We start from the raw sequence: 25,964 nt of genomic DNA, 5'->3' as shown, positions 1-25,964 counted from the left end.
TCATAGCTCCGACCAGGGCCGAGCTCTCATCCCCGCCCCCTCCCAGAGCTCTGCTCAAGCTATCAGCCCCACCCCAGCCAGTCCCTTGGCCGGGGCCATGGTGGGGGGCCTGAGTGCAGAGAGCAGGGTGTGGCCTTGGCAGGAAGAGGCTGGGCCTCAGTCAGAAGAGACAGGGCAAGGGACTAACCTCCCCAAGGGGAAGCTTCACCCACCACCCAGGGGTATGGTGAGACTTAATTTCCCTCCTGACCCCCAAACTCACTGGCCAGCTGTGCTGAGCCAGTGTGCAGTGAAGAAGGTGAAGTAATCTGTGCTGCCCATCCTAGCTGACAGATTGCTTCCCCATCCCCACCCCTCTGCCCTGAAGCACAGGGGAACAAGAGAAGGACCTGTGGTGTGCTGCCCCTTACACGTGACGAGATGTAAAGTCTCAGGCCCGGTCTACCCTTAAAAATTAGATTGACTTAGTCACCTCGCTCAGGGCTATGGAAAATGTTCTGCCCTGAGTGTAGTAGTTAGGTCGATCTTACCTCTGGTATAGACACCACTAGGTCGACAGAAGAATTGTTCTGTTGCCTTAGCTACCACCTCGCAGTGAAGTGGGTTAACTGCATCTAGAGAAAAAAAAAACACCTTCCATCAATTTAGGAAGCATCGACACTATGATGCTACAGCTGATGTGCTGCTGTAGTGTAGGCATATCCTCAATCTCGTCCTAAAGGATTAGGGAAAAGAACCTAAAGTAACCCCTCCCCCTGGACAGTTCTACCTGTGAGCACTCTGAGACAAGGACTGTTACACTATTCACAGCCAATTGTTGGCTTTTCACCAACCAAGGTTAGAACTGGGAGCTCCTGACCTTCAGTCCCATGGTCACGCTGCTAGACCACACTGCCTCCACCTTTGAGCAGTTTGATTTAAAGTCTACACAACAAACACTGAGATTAAACCATGTCTTTGGCTTGTCCTTAATTCTGTTCTCTAACCCCTTGTTATCTCAGGGAAAGCAGCAGTATCTTTCCTCACGCAGGACTTTGTGCAGTTATTGCTGTTGGAGGAATTCCCTTCCTATAACTCATTTTTTAAAACCTACATTATTTTGCCACTGTGGTAAGAACATCTGCTCTCATGCACTGGTGTCCCATTGCAAAGAGTCTCTGTTGAACTTAGGCAAGAAACTGTTATGGATTCCAGCCTGTGGCTTCTGCAGAAAAGGGGAAACCATAATGCCCTGATTGCAGTTGATTTCTTATTTTACAAAGGATACGTTTCTCTACTGATATACTGCGAGCTGCAGTCTAATTTCAGTTTTTACTTTGATAAAGGTTGTTTTCCCAAGTCATATTTACACATAGTCATTCTTCCAACAAGAAAAATTCCTATTTTATTATTTAAAGTGATGAGATTCACATGAGAAACGTTCATTTTTTGTTGTTGTTCTTATTCAGATCTGATTATAATTGTGTGGTAGTAAAAATTACTTTGTCCTGTGGAGGAACTTGTTGAGCAAAGGGGTTGGATTGAGGGAATATTTGGCTCAATTCAGCATGCCAGTACTTCTCGGTTGAAATCACTGGGAGTGGGATCCTCAAAATTTGATGGGAGCAGGGGAATTAAGGTTTAACTCTTGAAAAGAATTTGGGTTTTTACCACTTGCAGTATGGTTATGCTGAACTGTGCAAGCAAACTGAAATGGTATCTGAGAAGAATGAGACTTTCCAGGATCACAGGCAAGTTTAAGTCTTGCCTGGTCTCCTAGATACTATTGTCATGGTTACAGGACTAGCTGCTCCTCTGTCCTTTTTCTGGTCTTTCTGACTCCACCCCATCAAGTGTAATCTATCCTGGGGTGGAAGTTTGCAGTTCTCCCACTCCTAGATCAAGACTTGGGCTACAGATCCACTGGGTAAGCACAGCTGATACACAGGGTATCTGACTGGGTTTAGGCACCTTTGGTTCTTCCCTGCACAAATATGTGGCCAGTGGTGAAGACAGTGACCAGGCAGCCATATTAACCCAAAATATTGTTCCTTTAGCAGTAGAACCAAGACTTCTGGAGAAAAAAGTTTTTAAACCACAAATAGTCTACGTGCATGTCTATCACACCTACAGTCTTTCCATCCCCTGATGGCACCTACATAAGAACAGCCATACTGGGTCAGATCAAAGGTCCATCTAGCCCAGTATCCTATCTTCGGACAATGGCCAATGCCAGGTGCCCCAGAGGGAATGAACGGAACAGATAATCATCAAGTGATTTATGCCCTGTCGCCCATTTCCAGCTTCTGGAAAACAGAGTCTAGGGATACCATTCCTGCCCATCCTGGCTAATAGCCATTGATGGACCTATCCTCCATGAATTTACCTAGTTCTTTTTTGAACCCTGTTATAGTCTTGGCCTTCACAACATCCTCTGGCAAAGAGTTCCACAGCTTGACTGTGCATTGTGTGAAGAAATACTTTCTCTTCTTTTTTCATTTCATTTGTTCTTGTGTTATGAGAAGCAGAAAACAACACTTCCTTATCTACTTTGTCTACACCAGTCATGATTTTATAGACCTCAATCATATTTCCCCTTAGACGTTTCTTTTCCAAGCTGAAAAGTCCTAGTCTTATTAATCTTTCCTTATACAGAAGCCATTCCATACACCTAATAATTTTTGTTGCCCTTTTCTGAACCTTTTGCAATTCCAATATATCTTTTTTGAGATGGGGCGACCACATCTGCATGCAGTATTCAAGATGTGTACATACCATGGATTTATATAGAGGCAACATGATATTTTCTGTCCTATTATCTATCCCTTTCTTAATTATTCCCAGCATTCTGTTCACTTTTTTGACTGCCGCTGCACATTGAGTGGATGTTTTCAGAGAACTATCCACAATGACTCCAAGATCTCTTTCTTGAGTGGTAACAGCTAATTTAGACCCCATCATTTTATATGTATAGGATTATGCTTTTCAATGTGCATTACTTTGCATTTATCAACATAAAATTTCATCTGCCATTTTGTTGCCCAGTCACCCAGTTTTGAGAGATCCTTTTGTAGCTCTTTGCAGTCTGCCTGTGTCTTAACTATCTTTAGTAATTGTGTATCATCTGCAAATGTTGCCACCTCATTGTTTACCCCTTTTTCCAGATCATTTATGAATATGTTGAATAGGAGTGGTCCCAGAACAGACCCCTGGGGGACACCACTATTCACCTCTCTCCATTCTGAAAACTGTCCATTTATTCCTACCCTTGTTTCCTATCTTTTAACCAGTTACCAATCCATGAGAGCACCTTCCCTCTTACCCCATGACAGCTTACTTTGCGTAAGAGCCTTTGGTGAGGGGCCTTGTCAAAGGCTTTCTGAAAATCTAAGTACACTATATCCACTGGATCTCCTTGGTCCACATGCTTGTTGACCCCTTCAAAGAATTCTAGTAGATTGGTGAGGCATGACTTCCCTTTACTAAAACCATGTTGACTCTTCCTCAACAAATTATGTTCATCTATATGTCTGACAATATTGTTCTTTATTATAGTTTCAACCAGTTTGCCCGGTACCGAAGTCAGGCTTACAGGCCTGTAATTGCTGGGATCGCCTCTGGAGCCCTTTTTAAAAATTGGTGTCACATTCGCTGTCCTGCAGTCATCTGATACAGAAGCTGATTTAAATGATAGGTTACAGACTACAGTTAGTAGTTCTGCAATTTCACATTTGAGTTCCTTCAGCACTCTTGAGTGAATACCATCTGGTCCTGGTGACTTATTGCTGTTTAATTCATCAATTTGTTCCAAAACCTCCTCTAATGATACCTCAGTCTGGGACAGTTCCTCAGATCTGTCACCTAAAAAGAATGGCTTAGCTTTGGGAATCTCCCTCACATCCTCAGCCATGAAGGCCAATGCAAAGAATTAATTTAGTTTCTCTACAATGGCCTTATCGTCCTTGAGTGCTCCTTTAGCACCTTGATCGTCCAATGGCCATACTGGTTGTTTAACAGGCGTCCTGCTTCTGATGTACTTAAAAAAAATATTGCTCTTATTTTTTGAGTCTTTGGCTAACTGTTCCTCAAATTCTTTTCTGGCTTTCCTAATTGTATTTTTACATGTCATTTGCCAATGTTTCTATTTTCCTCACTAGGATTTAACTTCTACTTTTTAAAGGATGCCTTTTTGCCTCTCACTCCTTCTTTTACTTTGTTGTTTAGCCACGGTGGCTCTTTTTTGGTTCTCTTACTATGTTTTTTAATTTGGGGTATACATTTAAGTTGAGCCTCTATTATGGTCTTTAAAAAGTTTCCATGCAGCTTGCAGGGATTTCACTTTTGGCCCTGTACCCTTTAATTTCTGTTTAACTAACCTCCTCATTTTTGTGTAGTTCCCCTTTCTGAAATTAAGTGCTACAGGGTTGGGCCGCTGTGGTGTTTTTCCTGCCACAGGGATATTAATTATATTATGGTCACTATTACCAAATGGCCCAGCTATATTCACCTCTTGGACCAGATTCTGTGCTCCACTTAGGACTAAATCAAGAATTGCCTCTCCTCTGGTGGGTTCCAGGACAAGAAGCAGTCATTTAAGGTGTCAAGAAACTTTATCTCTGTATCCCATCCTGAGGTGACATGTACCCAGTCAATATGGGGATAATTGAAATCCCCCATTATTATTATTGAGTTTTTTATTTTAATAGCCTCTCTAATCTCCCTGAGTAGTTCACAATCACTATCACCAGCCTGGTCAGGTGATCGGTAATATATCCCTACTGCTATATTCTTCTTATTAGAGCATGGAATTTCTGTCCATAGAGATTCTATGGTACAATTTGATTCATTTACGATTTTTACTTCGTTTGATTCTACGCTTTCTTTCACATATAATGCCGCTCCCCCACCAGCACGACCTATTCTGTCCTTCTGATATATTTTGTACCCTGATATTACTATATCCCATTGATTAGCCTCATTCCACCAAGTTTCTGTGATGCCTATTATATCAATATCCTCATTTAATATGAGGCACTCTAGTTCACCCATTTTGTTATTTAGACTTCTAGCACTGGTATATAAGCACTTAAAAAACTTGTCTCCTTTTAGCTGTGTGCATTACACGATGTAATTGAAAGGGGCTCTTTTTTATTTGACTGTTTCTGATCAGACCCTGCCTGTATTTTATCATTTTCCATCCTCTTGTCCTCACTAGGACATAGAGATTCTCTATTAATAGATCCTCCCCTAAAGGATGTCCAAACCATGTGCTCCTCCGCGCCTGTAGGCTTTCCCCCAGCCCTTAGTTTAAAAACTTCAGACACTTTCCAAGGTGTCCTTTCCAAGTCTGGTTCTCCTGAACAACTACTGCCTCTCTTGGGAAAGGGTCACTTTAATCTTCCCAGGATTTGTTGTTGTTCTGTGTACTCTGGTTTCTGCCTGTCTTGGTCAAAACCAGTTTTGTAGGATAGCTGGAGAAGAGGCAAAATCATCAAAGCTTGTCTCTCAATAACTCTTTAAGTGTTTGCTGAGAGGTGGCTATCTTGAACCATTATTTTCCTTCCTGTCTCTTTCCCCCGACAGCCCTCTATTGAGATAACCCATACCCGCATAGTCACACAGTAAATAACCTAAGAACCAGGCCAACATACAGAATTCATAAATTATTATAGGGCAGCTCCAAATCTATCACAGCTATGATAATGAGCACTTCAGAAATCTACCTACCTGGGCAAAACCAACCACGTTATAGCCCTGTTACAAAACTGCACGGCCACCCTGGTCATTACAGGATGGTAATATGGTTCTCTAACAGGGCTTTTACATGGCGGGCTGTAAGGCAGTCACGGTTCTCTCCCCATCTGTTAGGGAGGGAGACCACGCCCCCTCGCTGCGATGCTCCTAGAGCGACTCCGTTCAGGGGGAATTAGCTAACAGTTAATAGGCCCTAGCCTTCAGTCCAGGCTGGGTATCAGTTGGGTCTGGTAGCCACAACACTCAGCCAGCGCGGGGGCAGCACACAGTTAATGGGTCTAGCCCACAGTCAGGCCGGGTGGCGGCAAGTCTATAGCCCAGAGCCTTCAATCAGGATGAGGCCGTACTCAAGTAAAGGCTGTAGCTTGCAGTCAGGCAGCACCGTAGTAAGTCCGTCTGCCCGGGGCCCTCAATCAGGGTGGAGCAGCAATCCGGTAAGGGGCTCTGACCTGTGGTCAGGCAGAGCAGTAAGGAGTCGGTCTGCCCCAGGCCCTCACTAAGGGCAGAGCAGCAATCAGGTAAGGAGGCTCTGGCCTGCTGTCAGGCAGAGCGGCTCATCAGTCTAGGGGGAGATTGTCTCTCTGATGGGAGAGCCAGATAAACCACCTGGCATCCTAGCTCGGATGGGCACCAGACCAATGCAGGCCTCTTGATCTAGAGGTCGGGAGGCTGCCAGACGCAGGCTCACCCATTCCATTGTGTCTCACCCCAGGGCCCTAATGGGGCAGAGTGATCCGCCAGGAGTCAGCGGGGAAATCCAGCCGTAACACACTGGTCCGCTTGTAGTCAGTCACACAGCCAAACCCTATTCAGCTTCCCTGGGCTCCTTCCTACACTCCCAGTCCAGGGGTACCTGGGTTCTGGGGTTGTCATTCATTTCAGTAGGGTAAACGGCAAGTGGCAGCCCCAACAGCTCCTCGGCGCTCCTGGTGTCTGGTAATTCCTCCGGGTCTCTGGCACTGTAGTTGCCTCTGTCGGCTCCAAGCTCCAGCAGTGAGGGGAAGACATCCTGCTCCTCTGGCAGCTCTTCACCTACTGAGCTGGAGGGCCTGCCTTTTATAGTTCCACTTCCTGTCCTGCCCCTCCGCTTCTGGCGGGGCAGCCACGGATATCCCAGTTCTGCCCACAGGGGGCGGTCGCAGTTCTCTTCCTGTCTGTCCGGGAGGGAAACCACACCTCCTCACTACACGGGGTCACATTAGGGTGACCAGATAGGAAGAGTGAAAAATCGGGAAGGGAGTGAGATAATAGTTCCTTATATAAGACAAAGCCCCTAATATCGTGACGATCCCGATAATATTGGGATATCTGGTCACCCTAAGTTGGAGAGTCAGGCTGAAAGGGGATGTAGAGGGGATTACTATCCAGCTCACCCCCAATGCCTCCCCAGTGCCCCCTTTACTTCAGCATCTCCAGTGTCCCAACAAATCTGCAAAATCGAACGGGGAACATAGCTCTGACCATCCAACCCCACCCCTAGCAGCATGACAGCAGATACAGTAGACTGAAATCCAGATGCACCCAGTACCCTCTGTACAAGCAGACCACTTACCATCCCTCAGCTTCCCCCAAAGACTGGGGAGAGACAGATCATCAAGGCCAGGGCCTCTACACACTGCTGACGGTCTGGCCAACCTGAGGGGGAGGAAAAGGAAGATTCGTGACAACTTGTTTGCACAACTCATAGCTGAGTCACAGAGGAAAACCAGGCTGGCTGAGAGGTGGAGACTGCACAAGAGGACTTAGTAGGAGAGGCAGATGCAGCTGTCCTGGAAATTGTGGTAGTGGCCAAGGACAATATTGCAGTGACCAGGGAAAACATGGCAGTGGCAAAGGCCAGCATCATCATGGCAAAGGAGAGCATGGAAAATGAGAGAGAGATGCAGGATGCTATCCTGACCCAGAATGCCCTCCTGCAAAACATGCTCCTGTTAGACCATCAGGTCCTGCAGTCCTGTACTTTGGGATCCAGCCATGTCCTTCAGCCCCTGGGCAATGTTGGCTACTGGGACCAGTGGCAACCCCTAACCGCCACATCCCCACAGCAGCGCTCCCAGCAGCTCCCATTCACCTCTCCGATACAACCTCTGGAGTCCGAGAACACTTGCACCTGGGAGTCCGGCTCTTTTGAGCCTTCCAATGCCCCAACCAATTTTGAGCCATGGCACCCAACCCCAGAACCCATGTGGACATGAGAGCCAGAGGCAAGGTGTAGCCTGATGATTTTACGCCCTCCCCCCACCACCACCACCACCAAAAACGTTGTATTTGGAATGTTCTTACTGTTGCACTTTGAGTTCTGTTTGCACTGTTGCATTCATTAAAAGGATTATGTATAATTGATTATTTTGCAGGCTGGTTAGTTAAATGTATTTCCAAATACAAAGAGATTATTTTTCCAGAGGTTTCATTAAAACTTTAAAAACCATTCACCATACATCCATTATGAGTCATCATTGCAGTTAACACAGAAAATCCTTTAAATAGGGATGAAATAATGCATGGGTTTTGCAAAAGCACACAGGGAATGCTAAACTTAAACCACCCACACACAATACCCCAGTGTTCACAATGTCTGTATCCCAATACAACCCCTACGGGCTAACATGTTCAGCCATGAGACTCAAAATATGAACAATAGACATCCCTTATAGCATTCCCCCGGCTGTTTGTGTTTCTCTATGGGACGTCTCCACACTTCAGCCTCCCACCCGTCTGCAAGGCTTTCCCCGTGCTCTCACAAGTATTACGCAAAACACAACATGCAATTGTAATGATTGGAATACTTTTTTCCTGCTGCTTCAAAGCAATTCCATAAACAGCGCCATCTGCCTTTCAAACAGCCAAATGCACACTCCACCACCATTCTGCAACTACAGAGGCAATAGTTGATATGTTCCTGCTTTCTATCCAAGTGGCCTGAGTACGGCTTTGTTAGCCAGGACATTAGGGGGATACACCGGGTCTCCCAAAATAACCAGACCACCCTCCACCGCGTTAATATCCACAGTGATCCTAAGGGCAAACAATCCTTTCTCCATTAATTTAAATAGTACTGAGTTCCAGAAGATCCTAGCATTGTGGACCCTTCCAGACCACTCTGCATTAATGTATGTCCGTAAACTTGCTGTGGTGGTCCACCAGTCCTTGCAGCACAATGGAGAAATAGCCCTTTCTATTTATAAATTCTGCGCCCTGATGCGGGGTACGGAGGGAGGAGGGGGTTTGAAGAAAATGATAGGTGCATCATTCATCAGTTGCACCTATACAGTTTAGGAACCCCATGCATGCAAGGCTATCAATAATTTTCTGAGCATTACCTCAGTTTCATGGCCCAGTTAGACAGCACATAGCAGACCTGCTTGAGAATGGCCCCCACAATTGATCCCCCAATGCCAAATTGGTTGGCTATAGACCGGCAACATTCTGGAGTAGCCAGCTTCCAGATAGCAATGGTGACTCATGTCATGCTGTCTGGAGTGGTTCACAACCGTGAATGCCAATGTCAGGGCAGACTCTCAGGAAGCAGGGCAGAGACCTGAAACTGGTTTTGTGTTCTATAATGATATTTTACCAACCCTATAACAAGTGTGAAGTCCTCAAGCACTATAACAGTCTTACCATGGAGTTTCAGATAGTTCCCTTGGGCATTCCAGTCTATCTTACCACGCAGACAAGTTGGACTTAATGATAGTTGATTGCTATACACCAAAGATCACAAAAGATTCAGGTGGCTTCCAGTCTCAAGAGACCAGTCACTTACCCCAGGTCAATTTGTACATTAAATCTCTCACCAAAGATAACGCTTGTAGCCCATCCTGTAATAAATGAACTAAAGATTATTAACTAAGAAAAGAAATGAGGGAGTTATTACAAGTTTAAAGCAGGAAAACATATATACACAAATGAGTTTCTATCTATGGCTTGAACAGGTGACTGAGTTGTTGTAATCTGTCCTGGAGGCCTTGGGGAAAGAGGTGGAGTGGGGGCAGGCCTGAGGCAGAGAGGGGGGTCGAGCACCGCCCAGGCAAATGACAAATGACTGACTGAGCACATTTTGAAAATGGTATAAACCAGCCCAGAAAGAAAGCGTGGCGCAGAGACAGCAGAATCTTTGGATTTTTTTAAAATTTAAACCCACCCGGCTTCCCGCAGTTCATAGTGAAAACAATCCCAGCGTGCACTCTGCTCAGAGGTGAATCAAAGGACCATGAGATACCGCGAAGAACACTATGCCCTCACTCACAATACACTGCCTCTGTGTGTTCACACGATGTGAATTGGAAGTGAAACAGGCATTCCATGTGTATGCTATCGGTGTCACTCCCATATAGGGTTGCCAACTTTCTAATAGCACAAAACCAAACTCCCCTGGCCCGCCCATGCCCAGCCCCTTCCCAGAGGCCCTGCCCCCCGCTCGCTTCATTCCCCCTCCCTCCGTCACTCGTTCTCCCCCACACTCACTTTCACTAGGCTGGGGCAGGGGGTTGGGGTGCGGAGGGGAGTGAGGGCTCCAGCTGGGAGTGCGGGCTCTGGGCGGGGCCAGAAATGAGGAGTTCAGAGTGTGGGACAGGGCTCCAGGCTGGGGCAGGGGGTTGGGGTGTGGGGGCAAGTTGTGAGGGCTCTGGGGTGGGGCTGAGGATGAGGGGTTTGGGGTACAGGATGGAGCTCCAGTCTGGGGCAGGGGGTTGGGGTGCAGCAGGTGAGGGTTCCGGCAGGGCGTATGGGCTCTGGGGTGGGGTCAGGGATGAGAGGTTTGGGGTGCAGGAGGAGGCTCAGGGCTGGGGCAGGGGATTGGGATGTAGGAGGGGGTGCAGGGTCCCAGTAGCATTTACCACAGCGTCTAGGAAGTAGCCACCAGGTCCCTGCGGCCCCTAGATGCATGGGAAGCCAGGTAGGCTCCAATGCACCACATGCTGCCCTTGTGCCCACAGGCACCGCCCCCGCAGCTCCTATTGGTTGCGGTTCTTGGCCAATGGGAGCTGCAGACCCGGCACTTGGGCAGGGGCAGTGCGTGGAGCCCCCTGTGCCTAGTGTCGCAAGAATCTGAGGGCTGCTTCCAGGAGCCGCATGGAGCAAAGGCAGGTAGGAAGCCTGCCTCAGCCCCAGGCCCCCTCTGCATCACTGACTGGACTTTTAACAGCCCGGTCAGCAGTGCTGACTGGAGCTGCCATGGTCTGTTTTTGACCAGGCGTTCTGGTCGAAAACTGGATACCTGGCAACCCTGCTCCCATACCATGCATTACCTAACATGCATCCAAAAGCTTCGGATTTACCCCTTTGTGTAGACACACCCTAGGTGCCCCGGAGCAGGAAGCTGGGTTAACCAGGAGGGAGACAAGGAAAGTAAGAGTCAACATCCTTTCTCTCTCACATTGTAATTTAAATTCATAGGGTCTTTTTCAAGGCAACTCAATATCTTCAAGAGTTTTTCTACCTAAGGGAAGTCTGTGCTGTGTCTTAGGTTCAGGAACCTTCCACATGCTCCCTCAAAGTCAAGCAGGCCTACGTGGATGGCTGGTACATAGTGTATAATGTATTGCAGCTATTGGTTTCCCCCTCTCTGCTTTTCTTCATCCTCCTCTCTCACCCGCTAGTCTCTCTGGAGCACAATGTGGACCCCGTGACATCTGAGATCACAAGTAACTGCCTAACACAGGGGTGAAATCCCAGCCCCATCGAAATCAATGGCAAAACTCCTGTTGACTTGAAGAAGGCCAGGATTTCACCCCAGATGTCAGCTTTGAAATTAGACCAGTTGTTTTGAAATTAGGCCAGTTGAATTCCCTATGCAGTTTCTGATTAGGTAGGCTCAAAGGAGGAGCTTGAGGAGGTCAAGTGAGGGTTGATCAGGGATAGGGGATGCAAGGGAATGCATTTGCAGGCTAAGGGAACGGTGCCAGCTGAGAAAGGAAGGTGGATATGTATCAGGGTGGAAAGGGATGCAGTCAAAGAGGCAGGACAAGTGGGATATGAGGTGTGTAGTAGGAGAGATTTCTCTGTGACTGGAATGGAGGCAGGAGGGCTTTGGACAGGGAGAAGAGGGGTAGGGAAGCCACAGAAGGGAGCAGAGCTCTTGTCAGATGGCATCAGGTTTGTTAGTAAAGAATTTGGGCAGAGACAGGAAGGAGGAGTAGTGGGAGCAGGGCTGATAGAGAAACTGAAAATAGAAAAGAGATGCCACAGGTTGAGGTGCAGGAGCCTTTCAGGAAGGAGAATCAGAGCTGTTAATTTAGCCCTGGTGTATGTTTGTGCATCTCGATATAAGGAGGTTTTACAGTGGGATAAGCACCAAGGAGGGGGAAGAAATATCTAGGTTGGTGCCCAGGTGCATAACAAGCAGTAATGGGATGAAAGGGAAAGGGAAAAGATAAGTTGATTATCATGAAAGTCTTTCTACGGGTGAGATCTGTTAGGCGGTGGAAAAGTCTCCCAAAGGAAGTGGTGGGTGCACCAGGGTTTGGGGAGGCTTTTTTAAATAGACCAGACAAAATGTTAGAAAATAAAGTGGAGGGAGCGATTTTGCGCCAGCCAGGGGGCTAGTAGTTAGGCCCAAGTAGGTCTTTTCCTGCTATAATTCTATGAGTGGGATGAACAGAAGGTCATGTTTTATCCTTAATACTGTAATTCCAAACATTTCATGTCTTATGCCTGATAAGCAGAGCCCTGAGGGTAAACTGCTAAGCGTATGATACAGCAAGCCAAGCATGTCTTAGGCATGTGACATTTGAAAATGTAGCCGTTAATTTTTGTGTGATAAGTGCAATTTAAAATAAAGATAGGGACATTTTAATAAATGTATCCACCGTGCCAGATTAGACTTCATTTAGCTGAAGGCAAATTGCCCTTATACTGTACAAATATTTTTCTTTCCTTTTTTTGTTCTCTGTGTCACACTTTGTCCAAGTTCTTCCTTTATCCTTGGGGCTGCCTGCGGTGCATTTGAAAAGTGTAGGTGTGGTCTCAGTGAAGTTTTCTCAGCGTGAGAAGGAAACACAATCAGGCTAGGATTTAATTGAACTTCCCCAGGCAAACTTGATCTCGCCTTAACCTTTGCATGAGCCTGTAAAATGAAATGAAAGGTGTGCTGACAGTTACAATAGATGAAGTCCAGTTTTGATACTGCTGCTTAAGACAGGCCATAGGTAGCACTGTCTGCCTCCCTTTGCAATGCTTCATGCTGGTAAACTGGTACACTTTTCCCCTCTCTAATTCTCAATTGCCAGGTGTCCATCATGCTGTGAGGGCTGGAATTGGGGGTCTCACCTGCAGAACAGGATGAGGAATGAACTCAGCCTTCTATCTCTGAGCTTGAACCTGTGGCTCATTCTGCTCGTCAAGCGTCGGCAGGGTATAATGAGTCTACTCTTGACCTGCAAACTGATTGGATGGTGGATCGGATCACTCAGCGTCTCTGGTCTTGCCAGAAGCATGGCTCTGATCCATCCACACCTATGTATTTATGTCATACAACAGACTGCCACTATTGGCCTAATTTTTCACATGTCAGCACTGGTGAACCAGTGGGAGCTGCGGTTGCTCCAAATATGTAAAAATCAAGGCCCTAAATCTTCAGAATTGCACAGATTTTTACCACACATTGACTTTAATAGGAGCTCTGTGGCTCAATCCTCATGCAGCCCTCTAAAATGCAAGGGTCATTCCCAGGGTTATACTTAAAAATATGACAATTGCTGAAAATTAAGGCTGAATAAAGCCTTCAATTGAGTCTTGAAACCCCAGAGGGGCCTGTACTGTTGAATATCATAATGTGAAGCATTCCATTGGGATTGGCAAAGGATACATGAGAGCACTTGGGTTAAAGCTTTTCTGCTTAGAAGCAGAGCCTGCCCGTGAGAGTGATTAGGCTCAAATAAGTGCAACTAATTGTGATCAGACACAGCCGTGTTGCTCATTACCTCTCCTTAATCAGAATTTAGAATGGAATTAGAGATGGAATTAGCGCATACAGTCCATCCCTCTGCTGCTTCACAAGCATTCTGTGTGATGTTTGTCACCGTCGGCCCCTGCCACTCACCCCTCTATTTCTGAAAAGGGAAAAAGGCTCATTTATTTATGTACTATACTAGGGTGATTTTTTAAAAAAAAAAAATCTGATAATTATGTGGCAAACTATCAATTGGATCAAAAAGTTATGACAGAGGCTCCGATCCTGCCATGGGTTCTCCCCTTCACAGAACCCCAAAGTGGTGAATGAGGGGCTCCAGGGATGTGCAAGGAGTCTGCCCATGCCAAAGAAGTTGCAGGATCGAGGTCTCCATCAGAAATACTTGTGCACTAATTAGTATTGAGAATCTGTTTTTTTTTAATTGTCTTTACTTATTCATAAACAGTATTTTAAATGCTCTTTGCTGCATATCTACTTTCAGTCCCTCAGGATCCTGGATGTTTAAACATGTGGGGCTCTTTATCATGAACTTTTGAAACTGCATCTTCTGGGTCTGATATTAAATTCTAGTTTTCCCATCTGAAGTGTGTGATGACAGCTTTAGAAATGTTTACATGATGAGTGAAGGCAGCCCTGTTCCCTCTCCCACAAATGGATTATTTCAGGATAAAGCTTATCATATACAGACAGTAGGGTTTTGTCCCATAAATCTCTGAATAGAATAGAATAAGAATCACTCTTGCTTTGGACTGTATTATTTGTTTTTCATTAGTACGCGCACACTATTATTTCCCTGAATAAAATAAATAAATCTGACTATTGACAAAAAGTCTTCCATCTACATGTAAACAAACTTCTAAAAATCACTGAGTTACCATGTTGATTTTGTCCAGTTTGATGATTGATTACACAATATTTAGACAAATATGTGCATATTAAAACATAATGACTCCAAAAACAATATCCCAGAGGCATGTTACAAACTCTAGCTTTCCAAAAAGAGCCAAATAGTTTTTAAGTTTATTTCAGAGCATCTAATCCTGTTACCACAGTGATTACAAAAGAATAATCATAATAATAAGGGGGTGTGGCTGACTGAAAAGGCTCTGGAGACCCAAGCTGCATAATGTGTCAGTTTCATGTTTGATTTTGGAAGCGTAAAGGCCCAGAGCCTTGGCTGTGCTGTAGCTACTCTGCACTGCATCACCAGCACAAAATGGCCCCAAATTCCCTGAAGGGGGATCCACCAGTCCCATAAAGCTAGGAAAAGGGATGAAGTAGTTCACCACTATGCAATGGCCAGGATAGGAGGTGTGGCTTGGGCATCACTGTTGCCCTGCTGAGCCCCAGCTGCTATATGGGCGCCTTTGCAGTTATTGGCAGCCAGCAATATACTGTAGGGAACCCAGCTTGGTGCACAGTCAGCCCAGAATCAGAGAAACAAAAGTCACTTAAAGCCACCTTTGTAGCCCATTTCTGAGCTCCACTGTGTAGTCCTCAGATGTAGCCAGGGATCTGGCCCATAATTTTTTAAGTAACAGCTTTGCACAGATTCCTTACCTCCTCCGTCCTGCTGAAGTCAAAACAGCCTTTGACTTAATTGGGCCAGGATTTCAACGTTCTATCTTTAATGGTGAATGTAGAAATTTGCCTCTTGTATGTCAGCAGTTTGATCTGTAGAATCAATCTTCTTTTATGGACAGTAGCACTGAATTGTGGTGTATTTCAATCTGCCCTTAGCCAAAATTGTTTAGGTGTATTCATTTATTTTCAGAAATGCATATTGCTCTGCTGATAGCTGATACTTTCAATTAGTTTTCGTCTACTATAAGGTCCTTATTGCAGTCATACCTGAGCACCATCCCTGTATTCAAAATAGAAAAATAGAACACTGATTCTTCACATTATGCTTATGGCAGACACATTGAGAAGTTAGATACAAGCATAAAATACTCTGCTGGAAGGTTGAAACGTAACACTACTTTAATTCTTAGACTCCAGAACAATATCCCCAAGAACCACAAAACAGAGAGGAACAAAGCAGGCTGCTTCTTAAAAAAATAGAGAGGCACAACTCTCCCCACTTTACTCTAGGCTGGCTGGCTACAAGATTACTCCGTTTGCATGTTTCCATACAGAACCCCCTGCTTGCCTGCACACAGGTCAGAGAAAATCCCTGAGAAGTTAAAGACATATAGCACAATTTTAAGACTTTTTAATACACCATAATTCTCTGCCTTGTTCGTCATTTAGGTCCCAGTCCTACAATTCACTGTATGCAGTAAGAGCAGTGCCTTTGTGTGCAGCCCCATTGACTTAAATAGGACTACGCACATGGTGAAATTTAATGGTCTGTGATATACAGGAGGTCAGTCTGGATGACCCAATGATTCCTTAAACTCTAAGTCTGTGAATGTGCACAAGTGTTTGCAGGATCAGGGGCCTTGCATGACCATTTTGATCTGGTAGTGGTCAGCACTCACTCTGCACATGGGTGAGTGGCTACCTAGAGACTCAAGCACGTTATCTCAGTTTCTTTCCGCTACTGCAGTAGGATAAGATGCTCCATTAATTGCTCATGTGTGAAGCACTTTGCTTTCTTCATGTTCTAATAGCTAGACAGTAAGGTCCTCGACCCAGGGACCGTATCCCTCTGAGAAGCACCACGTAGGCCTATTGTTGAAATCGAAATGTTTAATACTATAGAAATAGAGTCCTCTCACTTGATCATGTTTTTTTCCCCTCTGAGTGAGACTAGCCCCTTTTACCCTCTTCCTCTAATACAACAGTCCCTGCTTTGGCTTCTGCTTTTCCCACTGGCTGGAGTCTCACAAACACCCGTGAGACAGGGCAGTGCTCTTATTCCAATTTTACAGATGGGAAGCCAAGACACAGAGGGCCTAAGTAACCTGCCCAAGGAAGTCTGTGGTGGAGCGGGGACTTGAACCCAGCTCCCTCACGTCCTAGGCCACTGACCTAACTGGTATTGTTGTTAGTAGGTTGTCCTTAGAAAACCAGCATCTCATTAAATGAAAGCAGAAAAAGAACATTCTTATTTGTAAACATCTGCTATGCTTTTTCCAGGACTCCCACGAGAAGTGAACCACTCAAACATTATTTTTAGAAAAATCAGCAATAAACCAATGTTGTTTCCTCTGCCGGGCGTGGAGTGTGTCCTGTCTTCTTGGGTTTGGTCTACTGGGCAGGAAGCTCTTCAAGGCCAGGACTGTCTTCCTTTCAGGTCTTGTACAGTGCCAAGAACATTGTCCAGGCTTAACAGATATTAAGTGATAACAGTATGTTTTGGATGGTTCATGTGTTAAGTAACTAAATGCAGGCAAAAAAGTTTAGCTTCACAGTTTATTCGGAGAGCACTTCTATGAACGGAAGCAGAAAGAAAGTGTAAGTACAAAGGGACAGACTGCCTCAGACATGGGGATGAAAAGTGCTCTTGTGAGGCAGATTAGCTCTATTATCCCCATTTCACAGATCATGGAATTGAGGCACAGAGAAGCCTGTGTTGGTGACAAAAATGGAGGATAGGTCTCCTGTCTCCCGGGTCTGAGACTAACCATCTTCTGAGAGAAGATTTGGGAAAGAAGAAAGAGCAAACTCTTGTGGTCCTCCATACAGGTCATGTGAATTAGGCAGGCTGAATGGATGAGAGGCATGTTAGAATCAAATATGCATTCATCATCCCTGAGCAGACTAGAGTGAAACCCGTGATGAGGAAGCAGCTGAATATGATACCAGTGCCAACTGCCCTGCTCCAAGCATAGATTGGATCACTTTGTGCGGCATATTGGAGAAAGGCATGTGACCTTACCTCCCAAGAAGCTAGCTCCTTCCTTAGGTTATTGTTTAGCTGGGAGAATGGCAGAGTTTGTGCATCTTGACCAGACTCAGTTAATTTTACTGCAGTTAATTTTTAATCAGCCTTGTTTCCTATTATTATGTTTACCCATCTCTCCTTCTCCCCCGTTTGGCTTCTACCTAGCCACTTATATATTCACTTCTTTTTTTTTTTGAGTGGGGAGAAGGGACCACACATTGCATTATAGTGAACTATGCTTGGAATGCCAGACTAATAGTAAAAAATGAGTCTGTCAGAAGAATTGCACGTGCACTGTACTGAGGTCCCCTGAGCGGTTTGAGCAATGTCCTTGACCTTTTGTTAACTAATTTCATTTTCATTAAGTGCCAAGTAGGCTAGCACGAATATAGTTATCTTTTAATTTCCAGGAAGCAAAATATCTAAGCCTAAACCAAAGAAGAATAGAGGGCACACCAGAAGCAGGAGTCTGTTGTTCACACTACATGCTTTCTTTCTAAGTGAACTTTATCTTTCGGTAACTCAGATACTTCTTGTGTACTGCTTGGTGTCATTAATTAGATATGAGGATTTCCCAGTACATTAGCAAGTAACTGTGTCTCTCTCTGTGTCACATCTACTCTGAAAAGTGACTGTAAAAATGACACGGCCTTATCTCCACTCCCTGGTGTGGTCCCTGCATAGCCAGTGCAGCTCCGAATGTGAGCTGGATGCTGTTCCCGCTTGTGCAGTCATCAACAGAATTGTTTGCTGGATTCCACTGACCGAGCTAGTCAGTTACACCTGTGCAAACCCAGAGGACACTTTATACTAAGTTTGTGGCAAGTTATCATGCAAATTAGACGCATCACTAAATTTGGCTCTTGGTCTGTAAAGGCACATATAATGTCTAGGGATGGACATTTTAAAGAGGTTGAATAGCCGATTAGATCCTATGGGATTTTCAAGGATATATGCTTTATTATTTAAAAAAATTATAAATGATCTAATCTATGTAAAGTGTGCCCAGAAATTAACACAATGGTGTCTCTATTAAATACATGAAATAATACATTATTACTACCCTTTACATTTTTTTTTGAGTTGATACGCTTTTTAGTTATGTTGCTAATTTATACTTTTAAGATCTGGTCAACTACTCCCTTTTTCATGCAGAATCATGTGAAGACCATCCTAAAGAATATGCTTTTGATTACTGTATGTCTCTATAATTGAGATTCGCATCTGTTAATGCTTTTGAGATAGGCCAAAGAAGGAGATCTGCATGATCTGAGGGAGTTTGCTGATGCGATTGCAGAGCCATTGGCCATTATCTTTAAAATCTTGTGGCGATCAGGGGAGGTACTGGAAAATTGGAAAAAGGCAAATATAGTGCCCATCTTTAAAAAAGGGAAGAAGGAGAACCCAGGGAACTACAGACCGGTCAATCTCAGCTCATTCCCTGGAAAAATCATGGAGCAGGTCCTCAAGGAATCCATTTTGAAGCACTTGGAGGAGAGGAAGGTGATCAGGAACAGTCAACGTGGATTCACCAAGGGCAAGTCATGCCTGACCAAACTGATTGCCTTCTATGATGAGATAATTGGCTCTGTGGATATGGTGAAAGCAGTGGACATAATATACCTTGATTTAGCAAAGCTTTTGATAAAGTTTCCCACAGTATTCTTGCCAGCAAGTTAAAGAAATATGGATTGGATGAATGGGCTATAAGGTGGATTAGAAAGCTGGCTAGATCATTGGGCTCAATGGGTAGTGATTAATGGATCCATGTCTAGTTGGCAGCCGGTATCAAGCGGAGTGCCCCATGGGTCGGTCCCTGGGCCAGTTTTGTTCAACATCTTTATTAATTATTTGGATGATGGGATGGATTGCACCCTCAGCAAGTTTGTGGATGATACTAAGCCGGGGAGAGAGGTAGATACACTTGAGGGTAGGGATAGGGTCCAGAGTGACCTAGACAAATTGATAGATTGGGCCAAAAGAAATCTGATGAGGTTCAACAAGGACAAGTGCAGAGTCCTGCACTTAGGACGGAAGACTCCCATGTACCGCTACAGGCTGGGGACCAACTGGCTAAGCAGCAGTTCTGCAGAAAAGGACCTGGGGATTACAGTGGACGAGAAGCTGGATATGAGTCAACAGTGTGCCCTTGTTGCCAAGAAGGCTAACGGCATATTGGGCTGCATTAGCAGGAGCATTACCAGCAGATCAAGGAAAGTGATTATTCTCCTCTTTTTGGCACTGGTGAGGCCACACTTGGAGTATGCATCCAATTTTCCCCCACTACAGAAAGGATGTGGACAAATTGGAGAGAGTCCAGTGGAGGGCAACGAAAATGATTAGGAGGCTGCGGCACATGACTTATGAGGAGAGACTGAGGGAACTGGGCTTATTTAGTCTGTTAAAAAGAAGAGTGAGTGAGGGGGATTTGATAACAGCCTTCAACTACCTGAAGTGGGGTTCCCAAGAGGATGGAGCGAGGCTGTTCTCAGTGGTAGTAGATGATAGAACAAGGAACTCAAGTTGCAGTGGGGGAGGTTTAGGTTGGATATCAGGAAACACTATTTCACTAGGAGGGTGGTGAAGCACTGGAATGGGTTACCTAGGGAGGTGGTGGAATCTCCATCCTTAGAGGTTTTTAAGGCCTGGTGTGACAAAGCCCTGGCTGGGATGATTTGTTTGGGGTTGGTCCTGCTTTGAGCAGGGGGTTGGACTAGATGACCTCCTGAGGTCTCTTCCAACTCTAATCTACTATGATTCTGCGATTCTCTGTGTATGTGCTTAACTTGTTGTTGGTTAGTGGGGACTGTTTAAAAGCATTGTACTGTGTACATCGACTGGTAGATTCAATTTTATTACATTTCCAGTTTTCCTGTGTGCTCAGGTGCTGATTACCACAGAAATTATCACTATATTTTGTATTTCCTCTGTTTAAAAAAACCATGGTCTTCTTTTTATCAAGATTCTCAGCAGGAGTCTAGTACACAGCAAAATTCCTTTTGTCGGCTGCCAAAAGCAACTAATGGCTGTAAAAAGTTGTATACTCTTCTGTTTTAATTGTTCTCAAACGAATCATTGCTTTCCAGTTGGTTTGCTCATGCAGCAGTGTTCTGGGCTTGGAATGGGGATGGTTTTTCAAAGCCCTATAAAATATCTCCTTTGTAGCTGATGTTTTTATATTGGAAGACAAAACCATGAAATGATCTGTATTTGCCTGGACTGAAGAGCTTTTGTGGCTTAGAAATGCCGAGCTACTTCTCCAGTGGCTCCAGAGCTCCCTCATGATGCTATGCTGTTAATAATTGTAACTGTGTTACAGAATAATGCTTATCACTAGCATGTGTTCCCTGATTTAGGACAGATAGTAAGGCTTCGTCCACACTGCAAACTTATGTCAGTATAACTACTTCGCTCAGGGGTGTGGATTTTCCATGCCCCTGAGCAAAGCAGTTGTATCAACCTAAACCCTGGTGCAACAGCGGTATGGGAGGGCTTCTCCCGCCACCTTAGCTACTGCCTCTCAGGGATGTGGAGTACCTGTGCCGGCAGGAGAAGCTTTCCCATCAACATAGATAGCGTCTGCACTAAGCACTACAGTGGTGCAGCTGCAGCATTATAAGGCCTGGTCTACACTACAGAATTAGGTTGACGCAAGGTGGCTTATGTCGACCTAATTTGTCAGTGTCTATGCTAGAATGCTGCTTCTACCGAAGTAAGTCCCCTGCTACACCAACATAATAACTCCATCTCTACAAGAGGCGTAGCACTTAATGTCAATGTAGATAGGGCAACGCAGTGTTCATGTAGACACTGCATTATTTACATCACCTGTTGGTTGTGAACCCCAAGTGAGGCTGACAGCTGGAGCCCTCCCTCCCCTTCCCTGGCGCTGACAGCCTACGCTGTCAGCCGGGCACCAGGTGAGCCCCGTGTCTGGCTGACAGCTCAGGCTGTCAGTGCTGGGGTGGCTGTCAGCAGCGGGGGGGCCCAGCTGTGGGCCCCATGTGGTGTTGACACCTGAGGCTGTCAGCCCCAGAGCTGCCAGGCTCCAGCTATCAGTGTCCCTGGTGAGGACGCACACCGCTGACAGAAGGAGCAAGTGTGGATGTGAACCACCACTTTAATTACTGTGGTGGCTGTACATCAACTTAACTTAAGTCGACTTAATTTTGTAATGTAGACAAACCCTAAGAGCGAGAGTTGTGAAATGGAAATTCTGCAACGTGACGAGCTCCCTCCACTCCTGTTAGCTTCAGGCAATCTTGCAGGGTACAGCCCTTGACTTGGACTGGTTGTAAGAAATTAGAGGCAATATAAAAATTTGCTTTCTGATATATATAAGAAAATAATAAAATACAATGGATACTTTGCCAAAATCATGGAGCAGGTCCTCAAAGAATCAATCCTGAAGCACTTACATGAGAGGAAAGTGATCAGGAACAGTCAGCATGGATTCACCAAGGGAAGGTCATGCCTGACTAATCTAATCACCTTCTATGATGAGATTACTGGTTCTGTGGATGAAGGGAAAGCAGTGGATGTATTGTTTCTTGACTTTAGCAAAGCTTTTGACACGGTCTCCCACAGTATTCTTGTCAGCAAGTTAAAGAAGTATGGGCTGGATGAATGCACTATAAGGTGGGTAGAAAGTTGGCTAGATTGTCGGGCTCAACGGGTAGTGATCAATGGCTCCATGTCTAGTTGGCAGCTGGTGTCAAGTGGAGTGCCCCAGGGGTCGGTCCTGGGGCCGGTTTTGTTCAATATCTTCATAAATGATCTGGAGGATGGTATGGTTTGCACTCTCAGCAAATTTGCGGATGATACTAAACTGGGAGGAGTGGTAGATACGCTGGAGGGCAGGGATAGGATACAGAGGGACCTAGACAAATTGAAGGATTGGGCCAAAAGAAATCTGATGAGGTTCAACAAGGACAAGTGCAGGGTCCTGCACTTAGGATGGAAGAACCCAATGCACAGCTACAGACTAGGGACCGAATGGCTAGGCAGCAGTTCTGCGGAAAAGGACCTAGGGGTGACAGTGGACGAGAAGCTGGATATGAGTCAGCAGTTTGCCCTTGTTGCCAAGAAGGCCAATGGCATTTTGGGATGTATAAGTAGGGGCATAGCGAGCAGATCGAGGGACGTGATCGTCCCCCTCTATTCGACATTGGTGAGGCCTCATCTGGAGTACTGTGTCCAGTTTTGGGCCCCACACTACAAGAAGGATGTGGATAAATTGGAGAGAGTCCAGCGAAGGGAAACAAAAATGATTAGGGGTCTGGAACACATGACTTATGAAGAGAGGCTGAGGGAACTGGGATTGTTTAGTCTGCAGAAGAGAAGAATGAGGGGGGATTTGATAGCTGCTTTCAACTACCTGAGAGGTGGTTCCAGAGAGGATGGTTCTAGACTATTCTCAGTGGTAAAAGAGGACAGGACAAGGAGTAATGGTCTCAAGTTGCAGTGGGGGAGGTTTAGGTTGGATATTAGGACAAACTTTTTCACTAGGAGGGTGGTGAAACACTGGAATGCGTTACCTAGGGAGGTGGTAGAATCTCCTTCCTTAGAAGTTTTTAAGGTCAGGCTTGACAAAGCCCTGGCTGGGATGATTTAATTGGGGATTGGTCCTGCTTTTGAGCAGGGGGTTGGACTAGATGACCTCCTGAGGTCCCTTCCAACCCTGATATTCTATGATTCTATGATTCTATATTACACCCAGTCCAAATCAAGGGCTCTAATCTTCAAGATTTCCTGAAGCCAACAGGAGTGGAGGGAACTCATCACCATGCAGAATTGGGCACCTACTTTCCATGTATAGAATGGATACATCAGGCTGCTGTTTTCTGTGTTATCGCTGGTAAAGTAGGGTTTCAAAAAAGGGCATCGCAACATAAGCCAGTCACTCTGCATAACACTGCAGAGGCTATTCTAGAAATACCACTTTCAGAGGGCAGTACATCTGGGAGTGACAGCAAAGAAAACACTAAGCAGCTGATAGCAGTGATGGTCTGGTAATGTTGATCTGATTTCCCAGTGAATAGGCAGGTGGCTATCTTTGTCTTTGGAGGCACCTAGCATGAATGGTGTACATAATTACTACCGCAAATATCTGAATACTGAAATTTTACCCTGGGCATCAGAGCCATCGGAACTACGTACTGGGAGAGCTGCGCAGAATGCACATACATCCCTTGCCTCACTTAAAATGGATTTTGCTGGGAAAACAAGAGGTTTGTGTTTGAAAGCTAGATAACTGAATGAAACTGAATGTTAATGTGCCCACAAAACCCAGTGCAGGGTGGGTGAAACAGAAGCGCACATGTCTTTCAGTTTTCCCCTTGTGCGCAGACCTCTGGAAGTTTAGTCCATTATTATTATTATTATTATTATTTGTATTACAGAAGTGCCTACAGTCCTAGATGCATTGGGAGCCTCACTGTGCTAGGCTCTGGACAAACACATAGGGAGATGCAGCTTCCCCCTAAGAGTTTACAGTCTAAATAGACAAAACAGACAAAGCGTTGGTGAGTAAACAGAGGCACAGGGAGGCAAAATGACTTGCAGAGTCTGGAATGGAACCCAGGTTTCTTTAGCCCCAGTCACTGAGTCACATTGCCTCTTGATGTGTTCTGTAGCCAAAACCATGCACTGGCTGCAATAAGCTCATTGCGAGAGGGTTTATTAAAGGTCTAAAAGCGGAATTACCAATCTCTGCTACATTTAAGGTTTTATTTTAAGGAAATGTCCATTGAGCCAAATCTGACTCTTGCCAGACTGAAATGGAAAAGTGGCAAAACAGGTCTCGGTGGTTGAGATTTATGGGCCTAATCATGTAGCCTTTAAGCCCAACGGTTATAAGATCAGCCCTAACCTTGATATTAACAAGTATACAGGAGTAGTATTTCCACACCAATAAGTAATACATGTCTAACGACTGGGTTCAGTAAATCAGCTCCCACCTACTCTCCTCTCTTACCTTGTAGTTACTGATTTTATAGAATGGTTTGTTTTTGTTTCATTTCTTAGTGGGCTGTTTATCACCATTCATGACAAAGGCCATATTGCAACAATGCTAAACTCCTGGCCTGAAGAAGATATAAAGGTATGCTTGATTTCTTTTTATGGAGCTGAGAAAAGCTTGCAAATATTTTCCATTTCTCACAATAATCCGACAGAATTTGAAGCTTCCAAAAGGAAATGCAGCCTATCCCTCTGATCTCAAGTTTTGCATCGGAACAAACAAATCAAAGGAGAAGTATTTTGTTCTTCTGTAGGCTTTCTTTGCAATGATCTCAAAGTGGTTTCCATTCATTATTTAATTAAGATTCAAAGCACCCCTTTGAGTCTGATAAATATGTTTTTGCCAAGGAGGAAACTGGCACAGAGACGTTAAGTGACTCACCCAAGGTCACAAAGGACATTTGTGGCAAAGCTGGGAATAGAACTCAGAAATCCTGAGTCCTAATCCTGGGGTTCAGTCACAAGCCTGCCTTTCTCAACTACAGGCAAATGCCCTGTTCATTGAGCTTTGTTCATCAACAGCTGTACAACTAAGAATTTTACAGTGGCTGCTCTATTGAGCTTATATCTATACAATTCCTTTTGTTCCGAAGCACTTTGAAAATTTGGGTCAGATTTCTCCTCTCAAATCCATACAGACTGTGCATAGTGGGTGCAGCACCATCAGTCTGGCCTGGTGAATCTGTGATTCAAGAAATTGCCCACTATAATGGGCATACAGGATCGAAAGGAAAATTTGCATGCTTTGCTGGACGAGACAGGATCTGAGACTCTGGAAAATGATTTGGTTGGTTATTAGCAAGACAAGGTGGGTGTGGTAATATCTTTTATTGGACCAACTTTTGTTAACATGAGAGATAAGCTTTCGAGCTACACAGACCTCTTCTTTCGGGTCTGGGAAAGGTAGATACTCCAAGTGTCACAGCTAAATACAAGCTCAAACAGATAGTTTAGCACATAAAACTGTAATAAAGGGACCATATAAGGTGGATAGAAAGCTGGCTAGATTGTCAGACTCAGCGGGTAGTGATCAACAGCTTGATGTCTAGTTGGCAGCCGGTATCGAGCGGAGTGCCCCAGGGGTCGGTTCTGGGGCCGCTTTTGTTCAACATCTTTATTAATGATCTGGATGATGGGATGAATTGCACCCTCAGCAAGTTCACAGATGACACTAAGCTGCGGGGAGAGGTAGATATGCTGGAGGGTAGGGATAGGGTCCAGAGTGACCTAGACAAATTGGAGGATTGGGCCAAAAGAAATCTGATGAGGTTCCACAAGGACAAGTGCAGAGTCCTGCACTTAGGAAGGAAGAACCCCATGCACCGTTACAGGCTGAGGACCCACTGGCTAAGCAGCAAGAAGGCCAACGGCGTATTGGGCTGCATTAGTAGGAGCATTGCCAGCAGATCGAGGGAAGTGATTATTCTCCTCTATTCGGCACTGGTGAGGCCACACCTGGAGTACTGCATC

The 25,964-nt window shown here is 45.2% G+C and overlaps 1 protein-coding gene across 1 annotated transcript in view; it reads left to right on the top strand.

Annotated features, from left to right (window-relative positions):
• The window catches only part of ME3 (malic enzyme 3), a 181,887-nt gene that overhangs the window by 92,649 nt on the left and 63,274 nt on the right, over positions 1-25,964 (top strand). Inside the window, exon 4 of the mRNA XM_073336618.2 lies at positions 24,501-24,576. Coding sequence (XP_073192719.1) covers positions 24,501-24,576 — 76 coding nt within the window. The remainder of the gene's footprint in view (positions 1-24,500; positions 24,577-25,964) is intronic.

The sequence above is a fragment of the Lepidochelys kempii genome, chromosome 1 (genome assembly GCF_965140285.1).
Source record: "Lepidochelys kempii isolate rLepKem1 chromosome 1, rLepKem1.hap1, whole genome shotgun sequence".
NCBI lineage: Eukaryota > Metazoa > Chordata > Testudines > Cheloniidae > Lepidochelys > Lepidochelys kempii.
Note: the sequence above shows the minus strand (reverse complement) of the source record. Positions and strands in the feature narration are given on the sequence as shown.